We start from the raw sequence: 18211 nt of genomic DNA on the forward strand, positions 1-18211 counted from the left end.
TCATGCTTTACATGTGTATCTCCTCACTGTCATTTTCATCGGAGCATTTGATTCATTTTTCATACCATCAGTGTATTCCTGTAGAGATTTTGCAACTGCTGCCAGTGGTCGAACCATTCTTCTGTTACCATATCATAACTAAGATCCTTATCTTATTTCCCTAAACAGCAACGCACATCAACCACTCTTCACCTTTACTCACCTGCATGAAACTGTCAGCTTGTAATTAAAGACAACAAGGCCAGTTTTATTTTGAGTGCTTATAAATCACTCCAGGTCTGCCATATCCCTAACTTTCATATAGCCCCAGTGTCTGACCTGTTCTGCCAGGATCAAGTTTCACCACTGCTACAGCCTCCTGGAAGAGATCTTCGCTGAACTTTTATTGCCGATTACCCCTTAAGGTCACACATCATTGAAGGGTTTGAAATACCAGGAAAATATAGAAGAAGAAAAAAAAGAGAAATTGCTTTCTCTTATGTAACAGCTTCCTGAGAGCTGGCTGGAGCCCAAGAATCGTGCAGCATTAAGTTAAGGAAACTGGGACAGTGGCGTGTGTTGAAGAAGAATGCCTGCAGTGCCCCCTGTTGTTCAAGAAGAAAACAACCCAGAGTCTCCTGACTGAGTCCACTTAGTAGCAGGCTGAAGGATAAACCAGGACAAGTAGAGTCTATCCAAGGCAGTTGGCAGAGTTAGTGATGGGAGTGGCAGCTGGATGAGTTGCACACTGGCAAAGTTTCAGGAGACCAGAAAGTGTTGAGGGAAAAGCATGGCTGTGAAAGTGAATGGACAAAACGGAGTATTTTTAAAAGTGTCAGCAGGGACGTGACTATAAGAATACATGAAGAGTAAAAGGATACAGTATTCAAGAACTTTCCAGCTAAAGCATAATTGTGGTGTGTTTGCACAAACACAGTTAGAATGTGAGGTCTAAAAACACATTCCCACAACACTACACTTGAGGACCACCACACTGGCAAAGAAATAGTCTCTTATATAACCCTGACTACATGTTATGGGTTACGTGCTCACTGCTCAGCACCATCCCCAGCAAACCGTATTACATCACCAGAATAAGACAGAAACATCATCTCCAACTGACCTCTTCGACCCCTCATGTTCTGTGCAACAAAGAAGTTCACATGCATGTGAGGTTAACACAAACATGTACAAGGACTGACATGATCGGGTCTGACAATGAGGGTGTCAGTTCTGGTTATGTCTCGTTTTTCTCTGGCTCACATTTCATTAGCTTTCTATTTCTGGGAGAGTGAGACGACCCCTGATAACGGGGAAACCACCAGCTTTATTAGGCTCTCTCATCACCATCACCATTCCTTTATACACACTCTCACATTCAAAACCACACACGCACGATCCTTGAAACTGGGCATGCGTCAACTAGGTGTGTGATGGGGTTTGTCAAACAGCAGTGAAACTGACAGCTGCAAGGAGAGAGGTGCGTGTGGGTCAGAGAGCAGCAGCAGGCTAAATACTGGGGTTACATAACAGCTATCATGGCAGTTTATCTTGCTGCTGCTGAGAGGAAGTTGGGGTTTCAGCCTGCCTGTCTTCCATCTGAATCTTATGCACACACATGCTGCCAGCCAACAGTCAAGGCACTGTATGCTGCTGGAAATGGGAGTGTGTGCATGAATGAGTGGCAAACAGCATGTGCTGCGGGGGTGAGGGAGTGTGTGTACATTCTTAAGATGCATATGGGAGGAGGTGCCAGAACAAAGCCTTAGTCTGTAAGAACAGCACTAGTATTGTGGAAGTTGGGGATTTCCATTGCTAAGAAGAATACATAAGTGAGGGCAGGAGTTAAAAAAAGGCAGACATAACAGATAACAGTGAGTCGCTTCCTAGTAACTCTGGAAAGACCCTTTCCAACAGTTTCTTCATTTCTCCCACTTATATCACTGATTACTTCCCTTTTCATTCTCACACTTTGAAACAACCATTATCTCATTCTCACTCTTGGGGGCCCCTTTTGCAATCACAAAATCTTTTGCTTTAAAAACATGACGATAAGGTTCTAAAAATGTAAACAACTTCAATGCCCTGCAAAAATAGACTCAGATAACAGATAACATTTCCAAAATGAGGTCAGGCTAACTGGGGAAGAATTAGTGTTAGCTCAGGTTTGCTTGGCTGTTATGGGGATTAATTATTTGCAAGGTGAAAGGCTCCTTAAAAAGGTTCAAACTAGGGGTGTAAAAGTATATGTATTCATACCCAGCCGTGATCATCGGTGTGTGTGTGTTGGTGAGGAGCGGTGTGTGTATGTGTGTGTGTCGGTTGTACGGAGCAGAGGACACACTGAGAGCTGCCTAGATCGCGTTAGCTTATGTTGGTTTCATGTAACTAAAGGGGATCAGGCCTTTACTGTCCAGGCCCCTTTGAAACTCCTTGCCAGATGATCTTAGGTTAGCTGAATCTGTGTCGTCTTTTAAATCCTCACTAAAAACTTTCTTTTTCCGTAAGGCTTTCTCTGAACTGGTGTGCCATTAATACTTCATTTGTTTATTTTTGGGCTATTTTAACTTCATGATATCCTGATTTATCAGCTTGTTTTAGCCTTGTTTTTAATGTATGTCTGTATGTATGGAACCTTGTAACTCTGTTTTAAAAGGTGCATCACAAATAAATATATTATTATTATTATTATTATTATTATTATTATTATTATTATTATTATTATTATTATTATTATTATTATTATTATTATTGTTATTGTCATCTTGCAGAAAAAAATACATATCAAGCCTCTTGCGGGTTCATAAAAAACAAAACTAAAATAAACCTCTAGGTACTACATCTGTCATAAAGTCTTAATCCCAAAACCAGGTTTCAGCGGAGTAGGTTAACGTTCAAAGTAGTAAACAGTGGCACGGACGTTCCTGTGTGTGCGTCTTTGTGCATGTTTGTGTGTCAGTACGACCTCACGGAGCACCAAGATACAGCGAAAGCAGCAGGACAGACAGGCTGCATGTACACCAAAAAACACTGAAAAAATTAAGCAAGTTTTTTTATTAATAATGTGACCACTCTAGATATTAAACTGTTATATGGTGAATAGAGCTCTGACATTTACTCACCAAAAGGATCTGCTCACATTTGGTGTTTGGAGGGGGTTCTGCATTATTCTGTTTTAATCTAGATTTTTTAAATAATACTTTTATTAGTAATATATCATTTGAAATGTAGAAAAGTAAAGAAAAATCTGAGCAGGCCTACAAGCCTGAACTTACAATGCTGCAATTTAGACAGTGAGTAAAAGTTCTTTAAGTTCTCAATAAAGGAAAAAAAAATGTTGTTTCTTTTTTTTCCATTACCGTACCAAAAATGTATCAAACCGAAGCTTCAAAGTACCGAACCAAACCAGACAGAAATGTTTGTTTACTGTTACACCACTAGTTAAAACATATTTTAAGAAGTTTGCTACAGCTTCAGAAAAATTCTATATTTTAGGTGCCTGAAGCCCCCCCAACCACACTCAGCTGAATGTCATGTAAACAAAATCCCCTACTACTCTAAATAGATCTGTGTGGGATAGGTCCCATGTTATGATATTAGTCACCAGTCACATGTGAGATATAGTTCCTCTGCAGTCACACCCATAATTCCTGTGACCATGATTCTGTGATCACTATCACAAACAGAAAGGAGAAAACAGCTCCTACACTTCCTTAAGGTCACAGGTCATGACCACAAACATATTTTTGTGACAGCGGGCATGACACTCACGCTACAGCACACAGTCCAGCCCCTGTGTTATGAACTATCTGTTGGATGAAGTATCCCTATATAAACTCACACCTGCTCTTGTAATGATGACACGAGGCTTAAAATAATTTGCAGTCCAAACACCATCTATCATAAGAGACCGTGTGACTCGATGATTGAGTGTCCCAAAAAAATAGGAACAAAAACATGTGCCTTAATTATAATGCGGATAATATTCAACGTACATTACTGACTGGCGGATACACTGAACGAAATTCCTGATAGTTAAGTCTAAAAATAGTACCCTCTATCTCTCTCTGCAGAAATCCCAGGGACTAAAGTCCTGCACGATTGGTCATGAACAATCTCAGCCGCTCGTTCTGTAACAGGATATCTGTACTATTTAGTCACAGGCTTTAAACAAAGTGTGTTAAAGAAGATTAACCATACACTCAAAAATTAGCCGAGAGGTTATTCATGATGTACGGTCAATCAGTTAAATTCTTCAAATATATCATATTTTCTTAAAATCATGTTACCTTTGAAAACTACATTCTTATACAGAGTGTTAATATAAGAACACAGGATTTGTGTCAGTGTGGGACTGTGGATCAACCCTGTGTACTCTTTTCAGCCATATATTAATTGTATTTCTGAAAGAATTGAAAGCTGTTAAATGATTCAAAACAATTAAATGTTTGCCATTTTAGGTAATGAAAAGAATAATTTCTCAATGGAATATTTATTCCAATAATGCGAAAAAACTGTCTGTAAAATGTTATAAAAGACATTTAACCACTGTTATTTAACTATACACATTATGCTCAACCACATACTCATACACAGGTATCCATACACTTCATATTTTCTACTCTTGAATTATGTTTATGTAATAGCTGTATTTATATTGTTAATTTAGTATATTTTTTTTGTTATTTTATTATTAGTATTAACTATTGTCTTTATGTGTCAATTTAGTGTTTTTTTAATTAATTGGTGGTATTAGAACATTATTTGGGTGGAGGCTTCAAATAGGCTCTCAGCCTCTTCCTGCACTGTATATTATTTATCTTTGTTCTTTTTTTGTGTATTTTTTTAATTGTGCAAATAAATAAACATAAACATAAACATAATTAAAGATACCTATCCTTGATTGTGCTGATGTTGTTTACCAGAGCACCTCACACACTTACTTTCAGCCCCTTAATCCTGCTCATAACTCTCTCTACAGATTTGTTTTAAGGTGTCTGAGCAGCACACACCCCTGCTTTATGTCTGAATCGCTTATCTGGCTTCAACCTAAAATCAACAGGCGATTCCCATGGGTCCATTTTTTTTTTTTTTTTCTGTGCCCACTTTAATTGTCCCACATATCTAAAAGGGTTTCTGGTTTAAGTTATGTCTTCAGACATTTGCAGTGTCCATTTTTCATTGTCCCCAGAATCTATAAAGAAACTGGTCACAGGTCATTTAAATGCAAAGCTCCATCTAATCAGAATAATCTCCTTCTTCTTAAGTCCATTACTTCTCTCAGCTGCTTTAGGTCAAATTTATACACGTCTCTAAAACAAGCTGTTCCTGTTTTTGATGTTTGCTTGTGCAACAAATAACTCAAAGATTAAGTGCCTTATTGCTGCTCTTTATGATGCTGTACCTTATTTCTCATGTAGAACTTGTTCAACCTCTGAGTGCTGGGGTCGGGGTGGAGAGACTGAGTGTTTGTTTGGATTTCTATAATTGTGTCTGTTAAGTATTGCTGTTTCTTTACCTTGTATTTGTGTAAGGACCCCCTTGAAAATGAGATGCTTCATCTCAAGAGGCTCTCCTTTGATCATTTCAAATCAAACATACAGGCACAACAGACAAGCATTTGCATAACGCAAGCTAAACATGCTAACAATATGCTACATTTCAACAATGAGTTCAGGAGCAACTCTATCACATACAGACAACAAGGAGGGATGAAACCAAGCTATCGGATAGTGCCATAGATGGGTATGCAATGCTGGAAGACTACTTGCAGCACAAGCATGTCTATTGAAGTGGGAGACAAATCATGTGCACATATTGATAGTAAGTAAAATGATCAACCTCAGCCACATCCATTTCATCATCAAAGGCAATCAGCTGGAAGAGAAAAAGCATAGAGGGCAGAGAGTTAGCAGAGCTTGAATAGTTAGTCAAAGCTCAGTCACAAGAGTGCAAACGTAAAGCTCATCACAAACACACGCAGCATGTCCACTTAGAAGAAATAGTGAAGAGTTTTTCTTTTTAAGCTCCCAAACATATCGACTTTAGTACAGGATACCGAACAACATTCACATTCCACAAAATAAAAAGCACCTTCCAATCTTATTTAGAAAAATAAAGGCTTGAGCTAAATCTACACATGAATCAGTAAGATTTGAAATGGTGTTGTTCTGCCCTCCAGTATTGGGTTGCAGATGATTTCATGTTTCCTGTGACTCAGGGCCTGATTCACAAAAGGATCGTACAGCTATGTGCCTCTATACCTGTGCAAGTAAGCCAAAAAGATGTCTAATTCACAAAGCCTGCGTAAAGGGTTAAACGCTTCAGAAACTGCTCTGCACAGCAAAGTGAACCAGGGTTGTTTGAAAACAATTAAATGTGATATCACACATTAGTTTGGGCCAAAATGAGCCCTTTTCTTTGCAAATGCACAAATAAAACGTAATATACAAAGAATGATGCTAACAGAGGCCATTTCTCTCTCTGAGAAACACATAGTTTATAACTAGCAGGCTAGACTACTGTTACACTCTCCTTTCTGGTCTTCCAAAGAACACAATAAACAAAATGCAATCAATACAAAATGCAGCAGCACAAGTTTTAACAAAGACCGGAAGGAGAGCACACATAACGCCTATTTTAAAGTCTTTACATTGGCTGCCTGTTTCTTTTCTTATCCATTTTAACGTTATTTTACCAGTTTTTAAGGCACTGCATGGCCTCGCACCAGACTACATCCCAGAGATGCTTTTAGTGTATAAACCAGGAAGGCCTCTCAGATCCTGCGGCTCATCAAAGGAGAACAAAAACTTTTGGTGACACTGCTTTCAGCCACTACGCTCCTAGACAATGGAAAAGCCTGCTGGAGGGTCTGAGAGGAGCTGATAGAGATATTGAGCCTTTTAAACAAAAACTCAAAACTTATTTATTCAGTCTGGTTTTTATGTAGGGTTTAACGATTGTATTTCTTTAATGTTTTATATTGATTTTAATGTTGTTTTATTAATTTTAACTATATGTTTTTTATTATCATTTATCTGCTCAAGTTGACTGATATTTTTAGTCTTTAGTTTATCTTCAACTCTTATCCTTACCCTTTTATTTATTCTAACTATTTATAATCCAAATGTTGATTCGGTGCTTTAACTTATTTCAATCACACATATTTTATTGTTGTTGGTGTGCATTAGTTTCTATTTTAAAATCCATTTTTGTTTTTTAATATGTCTTGTCCTTATTTTATTTCTGCTTCTTTCTTGTTTTCAATCGCTGTAAAGCGCTTTGTGTTGCATTTGATTTGTACGAAAGGTGCTATATAAATAAAGCTTGATTGATTGATTGAACAGCCCCACACAGTAAGAATGAAATATCTAGTTTGAGCTCCACAGTATTATTACGCTCAAACTTTTCAGTGATCAAAACAACATTTCTAAAAATAACATATCAGTGTATAAATGTTGTTAATTATACTTTGACATTACTATTATAACACATTATAATAATAAGGGGTTAAATCAGTCGTGTTTCCGGAGGCTCAACCCCCGCACAAAAGAGATGGCATTACGCTTAAAGGTGTTTTTCCTCTTCTTTTAAATCTGAATGAGCTGCTTTTCGCTCGCTTGCTCCAGTACGTAAATAAGGACTTTCCCTCTCCATGAAGCCCATCATATACAGCACCAGTCAAAAGTTTGGACACACCTTATCATTCTTGGTTTTTTATTTATTTTAATTATTTTCAACATTGTAGATTAATACTGAAGACATCAAAACTATGAAATAATCTGGTTTTGCCATAATCTGGATTACAACAGTAGTCAAATAGGGCTATCCATTGTGTACTAACCCTACCTCTGAACAACACAACTGATGGTCTCAAACACATTAAGAAGGCAAGTCATTCTACTAATGAACTCTTGACAAGGCTCATGTTAATTGGAAACCATTCCAGGAGACCACTTCATGAAGCAGACTGAGAGAATACCAATAGTTTGCAAAGCTGTCATGAAGGAAAAAGGGGGCAACTTTACAGAATCTAAAATATAAAACATATTCTGGTTTGTTTAACACTTTTTTGTTAATTAAATAATTCCATATATGTTCTTTCATAGTTTGTATGTCTTTGGTATTCATGTACAGTTTTTCAAATAACTAAAATAAATACAAACCCTTGAATGAGAAGATGTTTCCAAACTTTTGAGTGGTAGTGTATATGTTAACTCATTAATACTACAAATAATAACATTTTCATACTTTTAATAATATCTTGTAATAAAAGGATTGTTTTTTACTTTGCTATACAAAAGGCATATGTTTTATTTCATGTTCTTTGCTGTTCTGTTTTCTATATAATGTTTTAAATTACATGAATTTGAATCAAAATTCTATTTGAAAGTTTGTCGTTAGCACATGCTAATAGAGAAAAAGCAATCCATCAGAGATTAGTAAAGATAATTAGTTGACAATGAATGTTGTGTCAAAGAGTCGAATGACAATGAGTGCATGCATGTTGTTAGTTGTATCAATAATAATGTTGGCATGTGTTACCTCAGTTTTTATTTTGCTAATTAACTAAGAAAGAAGAGGGAATCTTTTCCATTAAATAAGCACCAATGTACCAAAAATAAAACCAGAAACAACCCCTGCTTTCCATAAACTGACCAGGCTGCAATGATTTCAAAGGACCTGATGTTTAGATCTTTTCTGTTCAGCCTGCTGTACAGACTCCAGAAGCCACCAAGAAGAGATCAGCTTCTTTTTTTGTTCCCTTTTTGTCTTTACTATTTTCCTTCCTTTAACTTTGGCACAACAGGGCAGAGACACTATATCCTGAGATGTCAATTACGCATTTTATCTCATGTAAATCTTGGGGCACGATCACAAACTGATGAATGGGAACAGAAAAAGAAGAAATTACACACCTTCTCCCCGTAGCCTCTGTCTTTTGTCATCATTTCCCTTAGAGTCTGCAGGACTTTGATGCAGAGACGCTCCTCATTCTCCTCTAGCAGCTGCTTGGTGTGTTTGATCAGTCTGGACAGAAGTGGAGAAAAAGAGTAGTTCCATTTGGATTAGTTAAAGCTAGAAGCGGTATGATCTCTGCATGAATACAACACATTAACTCCACTAATTTAAATGGCAGACACTGCTTTTGCTCATTTTATCATCAGGAATGGTGTGCACATTTATAAAAACATGATCACAATCCAAACAACCTAGTGTTCGGATATTATATATGTATTGTATAAACAGTAAACATTATCTTATTATCAAGTGTCTAAATAAATAACGTCTTTGGTCCTCTAACCTTTGTGCGATCAAACAGAAGCTTGAGACTCAGACTTACTTCGATATAAATCCTCCACTTTCACATTTCTTGCGAGCTTCCGTGTTCTCAGGGAAAAGCAGCTCAGGGCGGTGAAGGACATCCACCAGCACTGACAGCTCTGCTTGGACCAGCGGCCTCAGACGGTCCTCAAGTGCTGACACTATATCCTACAAAGCGTTTTAGTGACATACAGCCAGAGCTCAGATAAACCTCTCCTTTCACCGAAAAAGTCTCAACACAATAATGGTGTAGCTTTTATAAATGACTTATGTCATTTCTATCATTGGGTCCATGGAAGTCTCGATTTATAGAGTCCTACTAAAGGTCATACAATTTCACTCTGAGTGGCCCAAATCTATGACTTGTCACAAAAATGCTACACAACTTAACTGTATAATGGGCAACACTAATCATATATACACACCCCATAAAAAATGATAGTGTATATATAATGTAGTGCTTTGTTTTTTTCTGAAGTGGGAATACTCCCATGACATTCAGCCTCTGACTTACATCTCTCAATACTGAATCTTCACTATCTGTTATCTAATGTTTTCTCCAACCATGAAATCCAGCAGGGGTTAACCTCAAAATATGTACAAGATTGCTTCATGATTAAATGTAAGAGGAGCATGTGGTGACATATCTAGCAAACAACACAGTGTGCTTTAATAATGAGAACCATGCGTATGATGCATAACCACAGCTCACTCCTTTAAAAGCTTTCTGTCCCAACGCTGAGGGTACGTGTAAAAATGTTCAAACAAGTGAAGATGAATTATCAGTTGAAGGCTGCTAGTCTGATAATGATTATAGTGTTTTGTGGGCTGTTTAATAAGTGATAGAACAAAATATTAATTTGGAGGTAAATCAACATGCTGATGATGCACTGTGTGAAAAATTGAGAGGAATAAGACTTTAGGAAATGGGTTGTTGAATTAACTAGCATCTGTTTTGTGAAAGTCTGTGACAACATGAGAAGATTTCTCTTGTGACTAAATTGTTAAGCGAAGCTGCTGTTCCAGTAAACCCAGGGTTTGGCTGATATATAGTGTTGTTTAAGTGAGACATATTCAACTTCCATGGTATACTGAGTCATGCAGTTCAGGAATAAGGGTGGAACCTTTAGCCTTTTTACCAAAAACATGCCCCACTCCCAAAATGGAATGAGGAACCACTTCTACAATATTTTTTTAAGCCTTGAAGTTACTAAAAACATTTCATTTGAATCTGCATTTCTTGAGTATTAGAAAAAATAATCAACATGTGTGGGGAGTCTCTTGAGGGGAAAATATGATTTCAGAGCATCTCTCAGTAAGAATTATTCCACAAAAAGTCTAATACATTTGCATTATTTTTTCCACAATTTGTCACCTTATTTCAAAACTGATAAAAATGCAAAAATGCATATTAGCGAACTTTTTAACCACAGCCGCAATTGCTGTTCAACAAATTCAAGTATTTTACCCAAGTTTGATTTAACTTATAAAATAAAAAAATTAAATAAAAAATCATAAAATTAAATTAAATGATACAATGCATAAATAAAACAGAAACATTTAATCAAATTTGCTACACTAAAATAATAATCAAAACACTTTATATCTTGCCACCTACCTGTAGCCTTTCAATGATGTTTCTGTAGTCTTTGCAGGTAGTCGGTCCAGAGTCTCGTCTTGACGTGTTCTTCGCAGAAAGTCTCCAGCTGAGGATGCTCTTCTGCACAACATTATTGGACTTGACAAACAGGTTGTTCACCTGACTGTCCAAGTCCACTGGGATGGCGATAGCTCTGCTTTTAGCTGTGTGAAAAAACGATACATGTTTCTGTTCAATGCTGTTAACATGTGCCACAATGCCCTTTCTAACATAAATGATAGTGTTGACTGTATCTTACCAACGTCTGACAGCACTTTAATGCAAGCCTCCACTGAGGCCTTCTGAACAGGGTTGAGCCAGTTACAGTGGTACACTCTGAAAACTCCCTGAAGAAGTTGTACAAATACTGGCTGACGAGTCTGTAAGACAGGGAAAGAGCAAAGTATGAGAAAACAACATATCAAAATCATTACCACTAAGAGGAAAACACATCCTGTACAGCAGGGGTTCCCAAACTTTTCAGCCCGTGACCCCAAAAATATAAGTGCCAAAGACTTGTAACCTCCACTGTCCCTCGAAGTGATTACAAGTTGCTTCATACTTCATTTAGCTGGTCTGCAGAAAATTAGCCTACCTACATGCACACGTGGCTTCTGAAGATGCTTTTGTTAATTAACTGTTACTGACCCTAACCCTAACCTTAGGCGTCATAACTTTTTAATAATTGATACTTTATAGGCTCTGCTTTGCTTTATTTATTTTTTTACACTGTCTTTGCTACTGTGACACTTGAATTTCCCCGTTGTGGGACGAGTAAAGGACTATCTTATCTTATCATCTGGCAACAAAAAAAGCCAAAACACGAATGAAATGTTTTGTTTGCAAGGTCTTATTTCAAATGTAAATACTATTTTTATAAATACTTTTTTTTAGTAGTAGGTAAAATATGCAATTTTTTAGATTACTTTACGAAAAAAATTATAATACTGGAAGACATCTTGCAACCCCACACTAGTGTCTGGCGAACCCCCAGGGGGTCCCTAACCACACAGGGGAAACCCTGCTGTATAGGATGGATGGAGGAGATAATATGTATACAAATCTAATTTCTACAACAGAGGCTACTGTGGTCCTGTGGCTCTGTTAAGGTTGAAATAATAATTCTATTTGTGCTAGAAATATAATGCAAGGGAACTACTACACCTATGTCTGGAGGGTCTACAGCTTTATGTCTAACAAGTCAGCTGTTCCTAATCATGGAATCCCAACACAAAACCAGTTTTAAACACAGGGCATAACTGACATCTACCACCATGAAAAAACGATCAGCTGTCCACAGCCCTGAAGTACAATAAATACCTCAGTTATCTTTCCAAGAATGGCTGCCTGTTATGAAAGAAAGATAACGGCAATGTTGTTGTCAACTGAACAAGCTCAGTGAGCAGAATTGTCAGGATGGGCAAAGTTTCACATAAAGAAAATAAACTATTACAACTATGACCAACTTGGAACAAAACATCTCCATGTAAGAATAAGAGTTTTAAGTGTACGGATGTACGTGATACCACACCACAAAGTGACTACACTGCAGAATGTACCGCTCACGGTTAATTGGGGAAGTTGTGGACAACAAGACACCACTATATTACATTCTAAGAAACTAAGGAACCATGTTGCTTGCAAACATCATCTTCACCATGTTCCAAGAAAAACTTTGTGCAACACACCCACAGATCCAGGAACAACAGAGTCTGTGAGCTGACTTAGCTAAAATCATCAAAACCCAGACAGTGAAGACACAACATTCAGAGACTGTTGATGAGCACCACAGGGTTGGGAAACAATCATGGGGGAGTCTCCATTACTTACATACATATGACGTGCCATCTATGCAGAGGAAAGAACCACATTTTATTGTCTATTTTGTTTTTTCTCTGTCAAACAACTGAACCCAGAGAAACATGCCATTTAAACAACTGTGAGACATGCTGTATTTCTCAATCATGATTACCTGCAGGCTTGTGCTCTGGTCAGAGAAAGGAGAGCTAAAAAAACATGTGACAATGCTCATGACTGTCTCAGTTACATAACGCTCCAGCGTGGTATCCGCATGTTTCCTGTCACTGGTGTTGTTGCACACCTAGGGTTAGGACAGAGAATAAATTAGGATGACGCACAGCCACTGGATCACACTTCCTGCATGTGGGCAACAGGTAACATATGTTCACTGCATGCTGTGGTGACATAATCACAAGACATAACAAAGCAGGAAAGTATTCTCCATTTACTGATTCACAAAACCACTCAGTCTCATATTGAGGTGTCAAGTACAAAGGGGGCTTACCCTGCAAATGTCCACCAGGAAGTTCTCAAACAGCTTCCACATGTGGTTAGAGGTGTAGATCTCCTTCATCTCCACCTCTGTGTCAACATAACAGTGGTTGAGGAAGTTGATATAGGCAATCTTCACCTGTTAGGATTAAAACAAAAGAGACTTATGAGCAACATTTAAAACAGAGGTGGGCTGGGGATGAATGGAGAGAAAAAACGACTCAAAACATTCACATGTGGGAAACAGCATTGATCCAATGACGTGTTGGTAGCTTGGAGTAACTGCAGGCTCAAAACCAACAAAGCTGCCAGGTACATTTGTTGTGTAATTTTGTCCTGCATGTTATGGCTGATACTCTTCTACAAGTCAGCTTATCAATAACTTTCTACACATATCTATAGATATCATCATTTTAGAATTCTATGGACAATCGATATAATGATTCTGCATAGTGAAACCTGTAACACGCCAACCACACACGTTTTCTGGAACTGCTCTAAGATAAAGCCCTTCCGGGATGTTGTAAATACGACTATAAATGACATAACAGGATATGAGATTCCAAACAGTTGTGCCGTCATGTACTTGGGAAACATTGAAGAGACTGTTCAAGGAAAAGATAGGTATCTGATTAAAATTCTACTCATAGCCAGTAAAAAAGCTATCACCACAAACTGGTACAAAGCGGAACCCCCGGAGAAAGAGCACTGGTTTGAAATCATTCAGGGTATCTATATACTGGAAAAGCTGACATACCAACTAAAGCTCAGAGGACATACCCACGACAAGAACTGGAGAAAATGGACCACATACACGGAAAGAGAGAACAACAAGTAACTGAACGGTCTCGAAGTGACTAAGGTGGAGGACTCACATACTAGAAATGCCCCTGAAAATGTTTATGTGTGTTCATGTACTGTTATATAACCGTTTTCTAAAATGAAAATAAATTAAAAAAAAGAAACCTGTAACACACTGTAACCTTTACTGCCTGATTCCCATAATGGACAATGCCAATAAAGGGTTTAACGGTTTAAATGCATCTCAATCTGAGTAAATTCTCTCTCTGTTCTCTGTGCCCATCCTAAGCATATTGCGACACATTTGTCCACATATACAGAGATGGCCTGTGCTGGTATGCAGGACCAGGATGAGTTAGTTGTATCTAAACAAGCTGCTCTTGCTTGTCCACTCCAGGGAGGAGGCTTTGTCTTAAACAGTGAACTTTGCATCCTATCAGGTCACTTGTAAATACAAATAGCAAGTTAATAACATAGTTTTAAAAGTGACCCTGTAAACTGGAGACCTTGGGCTGAACGTGTCGTGTTTATCGGGTTTACAACAGCTGTTTGAACGCAGAACGAGTCCTCAGGAATGCACAGTTTACTTTTTTATTAAAATGTCAAAATATCCTAAGACATTTTTGAGGGATACATGCAGCTGAGAGTGGCCAGGTTACAGGGTCGCTCTTCAAACCTACTCAGCTACTCGTGCTTGTCTCCTTTCAAGTGTTGATCCTTTGAGTCCATCCGCAATGCACAATCTCAAACAGCACAAGTTCAATCTCCTCCATGCTAACAGGCTAACTGTAGTGTGACTCATAATGATGTCCACCTGTCTTGTCTGTTAAAGGTGACATATTACGCTCTTTTTCATCAAAATATATTGGTCTAAGAGGTCCCCAAAACATGTCTTTAAAGTTTATGCTCTCTGACCACGCCCCCTAAGGAAGTGGATGTGGCCTCGGCTCTCCAGCACGTTGATCTAATATTTACATGTTGGCTGAATATACACGGCTGCTCACAGACCAGCGTTACTTCAACCCTCTGAATTTGATCCAGAATCTGATCCTGACGGAGAGGCGCCTGCAGCAGGACCTTTCTGAACCATTGGTCACAGATTTAGTGTTTCTTGTTGTTTTATTTGTCAGTACGTCGACGTGTGTCTTGGTACACAGCTACAAACATGTAGCTATGTGGCTATGCTAACTAGCGCTAGCACTTTTCCATGAAATATAAAAATCATCCACTAGATCTTCAAATCTGCAGACGTGGGGAGTAAAACTGACCTTTGTGTTTATTAAGACAGCCTACTACTAGCATGCCTCCCTCCTAAGCTCCTTGTTAGCACACATGTGTGCAGGGAATGAAAAACGGAGGAGGAGTTGAGTTGTATTTTATACAGTCTATGGGCTGAACAAGCTCCGAGCTCTGACTTCCGTTACAGACCGGATGCCGTTGTGACGTATGAAAAACACTGAAAACTGAAACGGCTCGTTTCACACACATTTACAGAAAGGTGGAGAAATCAGAACAGGGGCAGAATGGATTTTTTTTCATTTTCGGAGGGTTTGTAGACATGCCAGGAAAACATATTTCAGGTAGAGAACCATTCAAAAGTCGATTTTGCATGATATGTCACCTTTAAAACTAAAAGTTCTTGGAACTTCTGGTCTAAAGCACCTAGAGTCTTGGCTGTACAACGGTGTTTGCCTTTGTAAGAAAGCTAAAAGTACTTGAACGTATCAACAGTATCAACAAATGAGTGAAAAAGAACATACTCCAGAGCAGAAGTGAGTATGAGGCAGTCTCTTAGCCTTTCGATGTTTTTATCTCATTACATATTACTCTACCAGGTGCACACCGGTGTTTTGTTGAATAGTGTTTCCTATCGAGATATGCTACCAAGCAGCTCAGCACATGCATAGAGCCAGAATCCTGGGCTCTGGAATCCAGTAACAGTATTAAGCGATAGAGGATATAAGTCTATCACATCTCCTGAAATCTTAAGGAATATTTTTGTATAAGAGTATGTAAACATGTTTTCCTTATCCTGACCGTCCAAATGGAGAGAGTAGTGGTGTGATGTGAAATGATTCTGCACTGGGAGCGTTATTTGATGGGGGTATTGGCGCACTGAGATACACTTCAACTAAAGTCTGAAATAAGAGTTTCATATAAGAGTAATAATACATGCTCGACTTATTCTTATAGTACACCCACCCCTGGCGACATTCATTAGTAACCCAAATTGACCGCCTCTGTCATCAATTTGTGCTCCAATAGCATTTTTTTAACCAAGCAGCTTAACTAAACAGAACATCAGCCACATCATATAAATGTTACACCACCGCCCGCACATTCACAGTGAATTTTAAGATTTCCTGTTGTGTTCTCACATGAGATCACCCTGACATCACTGTAAAATCAAACTAGGAGCCTCGGAAGTAGGCGTAGGAAATAGTTAGGGTGAAAATCCTGCTGTTTGTGTTCACACATGCGGCTCACCCAAGTACGTTTTCAGGAACTCTGTGCAGGTCTGAAAAGGGTGATCGAAAGTTGAACTAATGCTCGTCACTGATACAGATCAACAAAAACAGAGCAGATGTATATCTGCCAGGTCATGAAAAGAAAGATGTTCCAGTAACAATCATGCATTACCAACATATAACAATGGCTGTTTTCGAAACCGCCTACTATACTAGTAGTAGGTAATGATTTGGCCGTATTTTTGAAGTATTTGAACAAGAGGAAAATCTGCAGTATGCCAAAACTACCCGGATGTGGTACTGATTTGGGAAAATTTCTCAGTACACAGTGGACCAGTCTCCCTTACTGTTTCCCACAATGCACAGCGCTAACGTTATGCTTTTTCTTTTTTATTCTTTTTGACAGGGGGCAAAGGTGCTGTGAAAATTATTAAGTTTCTTCTTAACTTTTCAAATCATAAGTGATGCTAAAGAAACAGTTTTGCGATCAGCTGTTTACTTCCGCTTTCTGAAACTGGAAATCCAGCGACGCCTGACCCAGCATACTGCAGAACAGATCGAACAGAACAGTTATACTACATACTACCTTCAAACACAGTAAGATATATGCAGTAAAAAGAGAGGGAAGTTATTGGAAACATTAATCTCACTTCTCTCTATGGATCTATACGGCAAAGGCTGCGTTTTTCATATTCTTCGGGCAAACATGTCCTGTTTGTCAAATTTGAAAAGTTAGTAGTCTGTAATCTTTTCATCATAGATTTGATTCATGAAATGAGAAATTAGGTTTGATCTGTTTAAAGAGGAGGAGGGTTCTCACCTGTCTTTAACTGCTATTTAAACATGTTGTTTGCTGTTTGTCATTTAAATTGTGTTCATGTTTGTGTTTATCTGATTTACTTATCTTATTGTGAATAAATATCCGGCTATAACAGTTTCATTACAGTTCCAAGGAGCCTTAGTATAATACCAAATAACAAAACGTGTGCCACAGTGTATCTATGCGCTGAGTTAGAATTCCTGAATACCTAAGGGGGAAACACAGTGCTGTTGAGAATAAATAAAACTGATGCTCCATACCTCTGGGATACAGTCTTCATGCGTAACAACACGTACAATGTCATCCAGGGGCAGCAGAGAGTTACACTTAATCTCAGTGTACACGTTCTTGCCCTCGGTGCACACAGCCAGCAGCTCCACCAGGTGGATGTGGTACATGAGAGGACTGTTTTCATCCATACGGTCTCGCTCTGAACGCATCATCTGGACTAGGGTCTGGAATGAGGCACGATCGTTGTAGAAGACCAGGACATCCTCACCGGAGTTCACAAGCTGAGTGAGTAGAGGGAACAGTCTTATTTCCAAAATCCTTTGTTACTGCAGCACATCTCAGTCAGTATTGTTAGCTTCATTAAGCATCAACATTTTTCAACCCACTGCGTCTTTTAGATATATTTCATCACAGAACCAACCTCAGCCATGACGATGTCCTGACACTTCTTGATGAACTTGTTCTCTGCCTTCACAATCGTCTGCAGGAACTTCAGATATTGGACATGTCGACCATGACTCTCAGTACAGTGAACAAAGTGCTGAACCACACGTTCATTAATCTCACTGCACAGCTGGAAGTTATTCATGAAGATGTGCTGCATGGTGACCGCCTCTAGGATCTGAGAGAGATGGAGAAGAGATGGAGAAAAACTGA

The 18211-nt window shown here is 38.5% G+C and overlaps 1 protein-coding gene across 3 annotated transcripts in view; it reads right to left on the reverse strand.

The window, feature by feature from the left end:
• itpr1b (inositol 1,4,5-trisphosphate receptor, type 1b) overlaps window positions 1-18211 on the reverse strand; it is a 104109-nt gene that overhangs the window by 49392 nt on the left and 36506 nt on the right. For 2 of the 3 annotated variants that reach the window (XM_034692074.1, XM_034692083.1), the window contains exons 32-40: window positions 17976-18176; window positions 17584-17835; window positions 13248-13373; window positions 12915-13043; window positions 11202-11322; window positions 10922-11106; window positions 9323-9471; window positions 8898-9009; window positions 5821-5856 (exon numbers count right to left, since the gene is read on the reverse strand). In XM_034692074.1, coding sequence (XP_034547965.1) covers window positions 5821-5856; window positions 8898-9009; window positions 9323-9471; window positions 10922-11106; window positions 11202-11322; window positions 12915-13043; window positions 13248-13373; window positions 17584-17835; window positions 17976-18176 — 1311 coding nt within the window. Of the gene's footprint in view, window positions 1-5820; window positions 5857-8897; window positions 9010-9322; window positions 9472-10921; window positions 11107-11201; window positions 11323-12772; window positions 12791-12914; window positions 13044-13247; window positions 13374-17583; window positions 17836-17975; window positions 18177-18211 lie in introns of all 3 variants that reach the window. The other variant, XM_034692065.1, reaches the window with a different exon arrangement.

The sequence above is a fragment of the Notolabrus celidotus genome, chromosome 1 (genome assembly GCF_009762535.1).
Source record: "Notolabrus celidotus isolate fNotCel1 chromosome 1, fNotCel1.pri, whole genome shotgun sequence".
Taxonomy (NCBI): domain Eukaryota; kingdom Metazoa; phylum Chordata; class Actinopteri; order Labriformes; family Labridae; genus Notolabrus; species Notolabrus celidotus.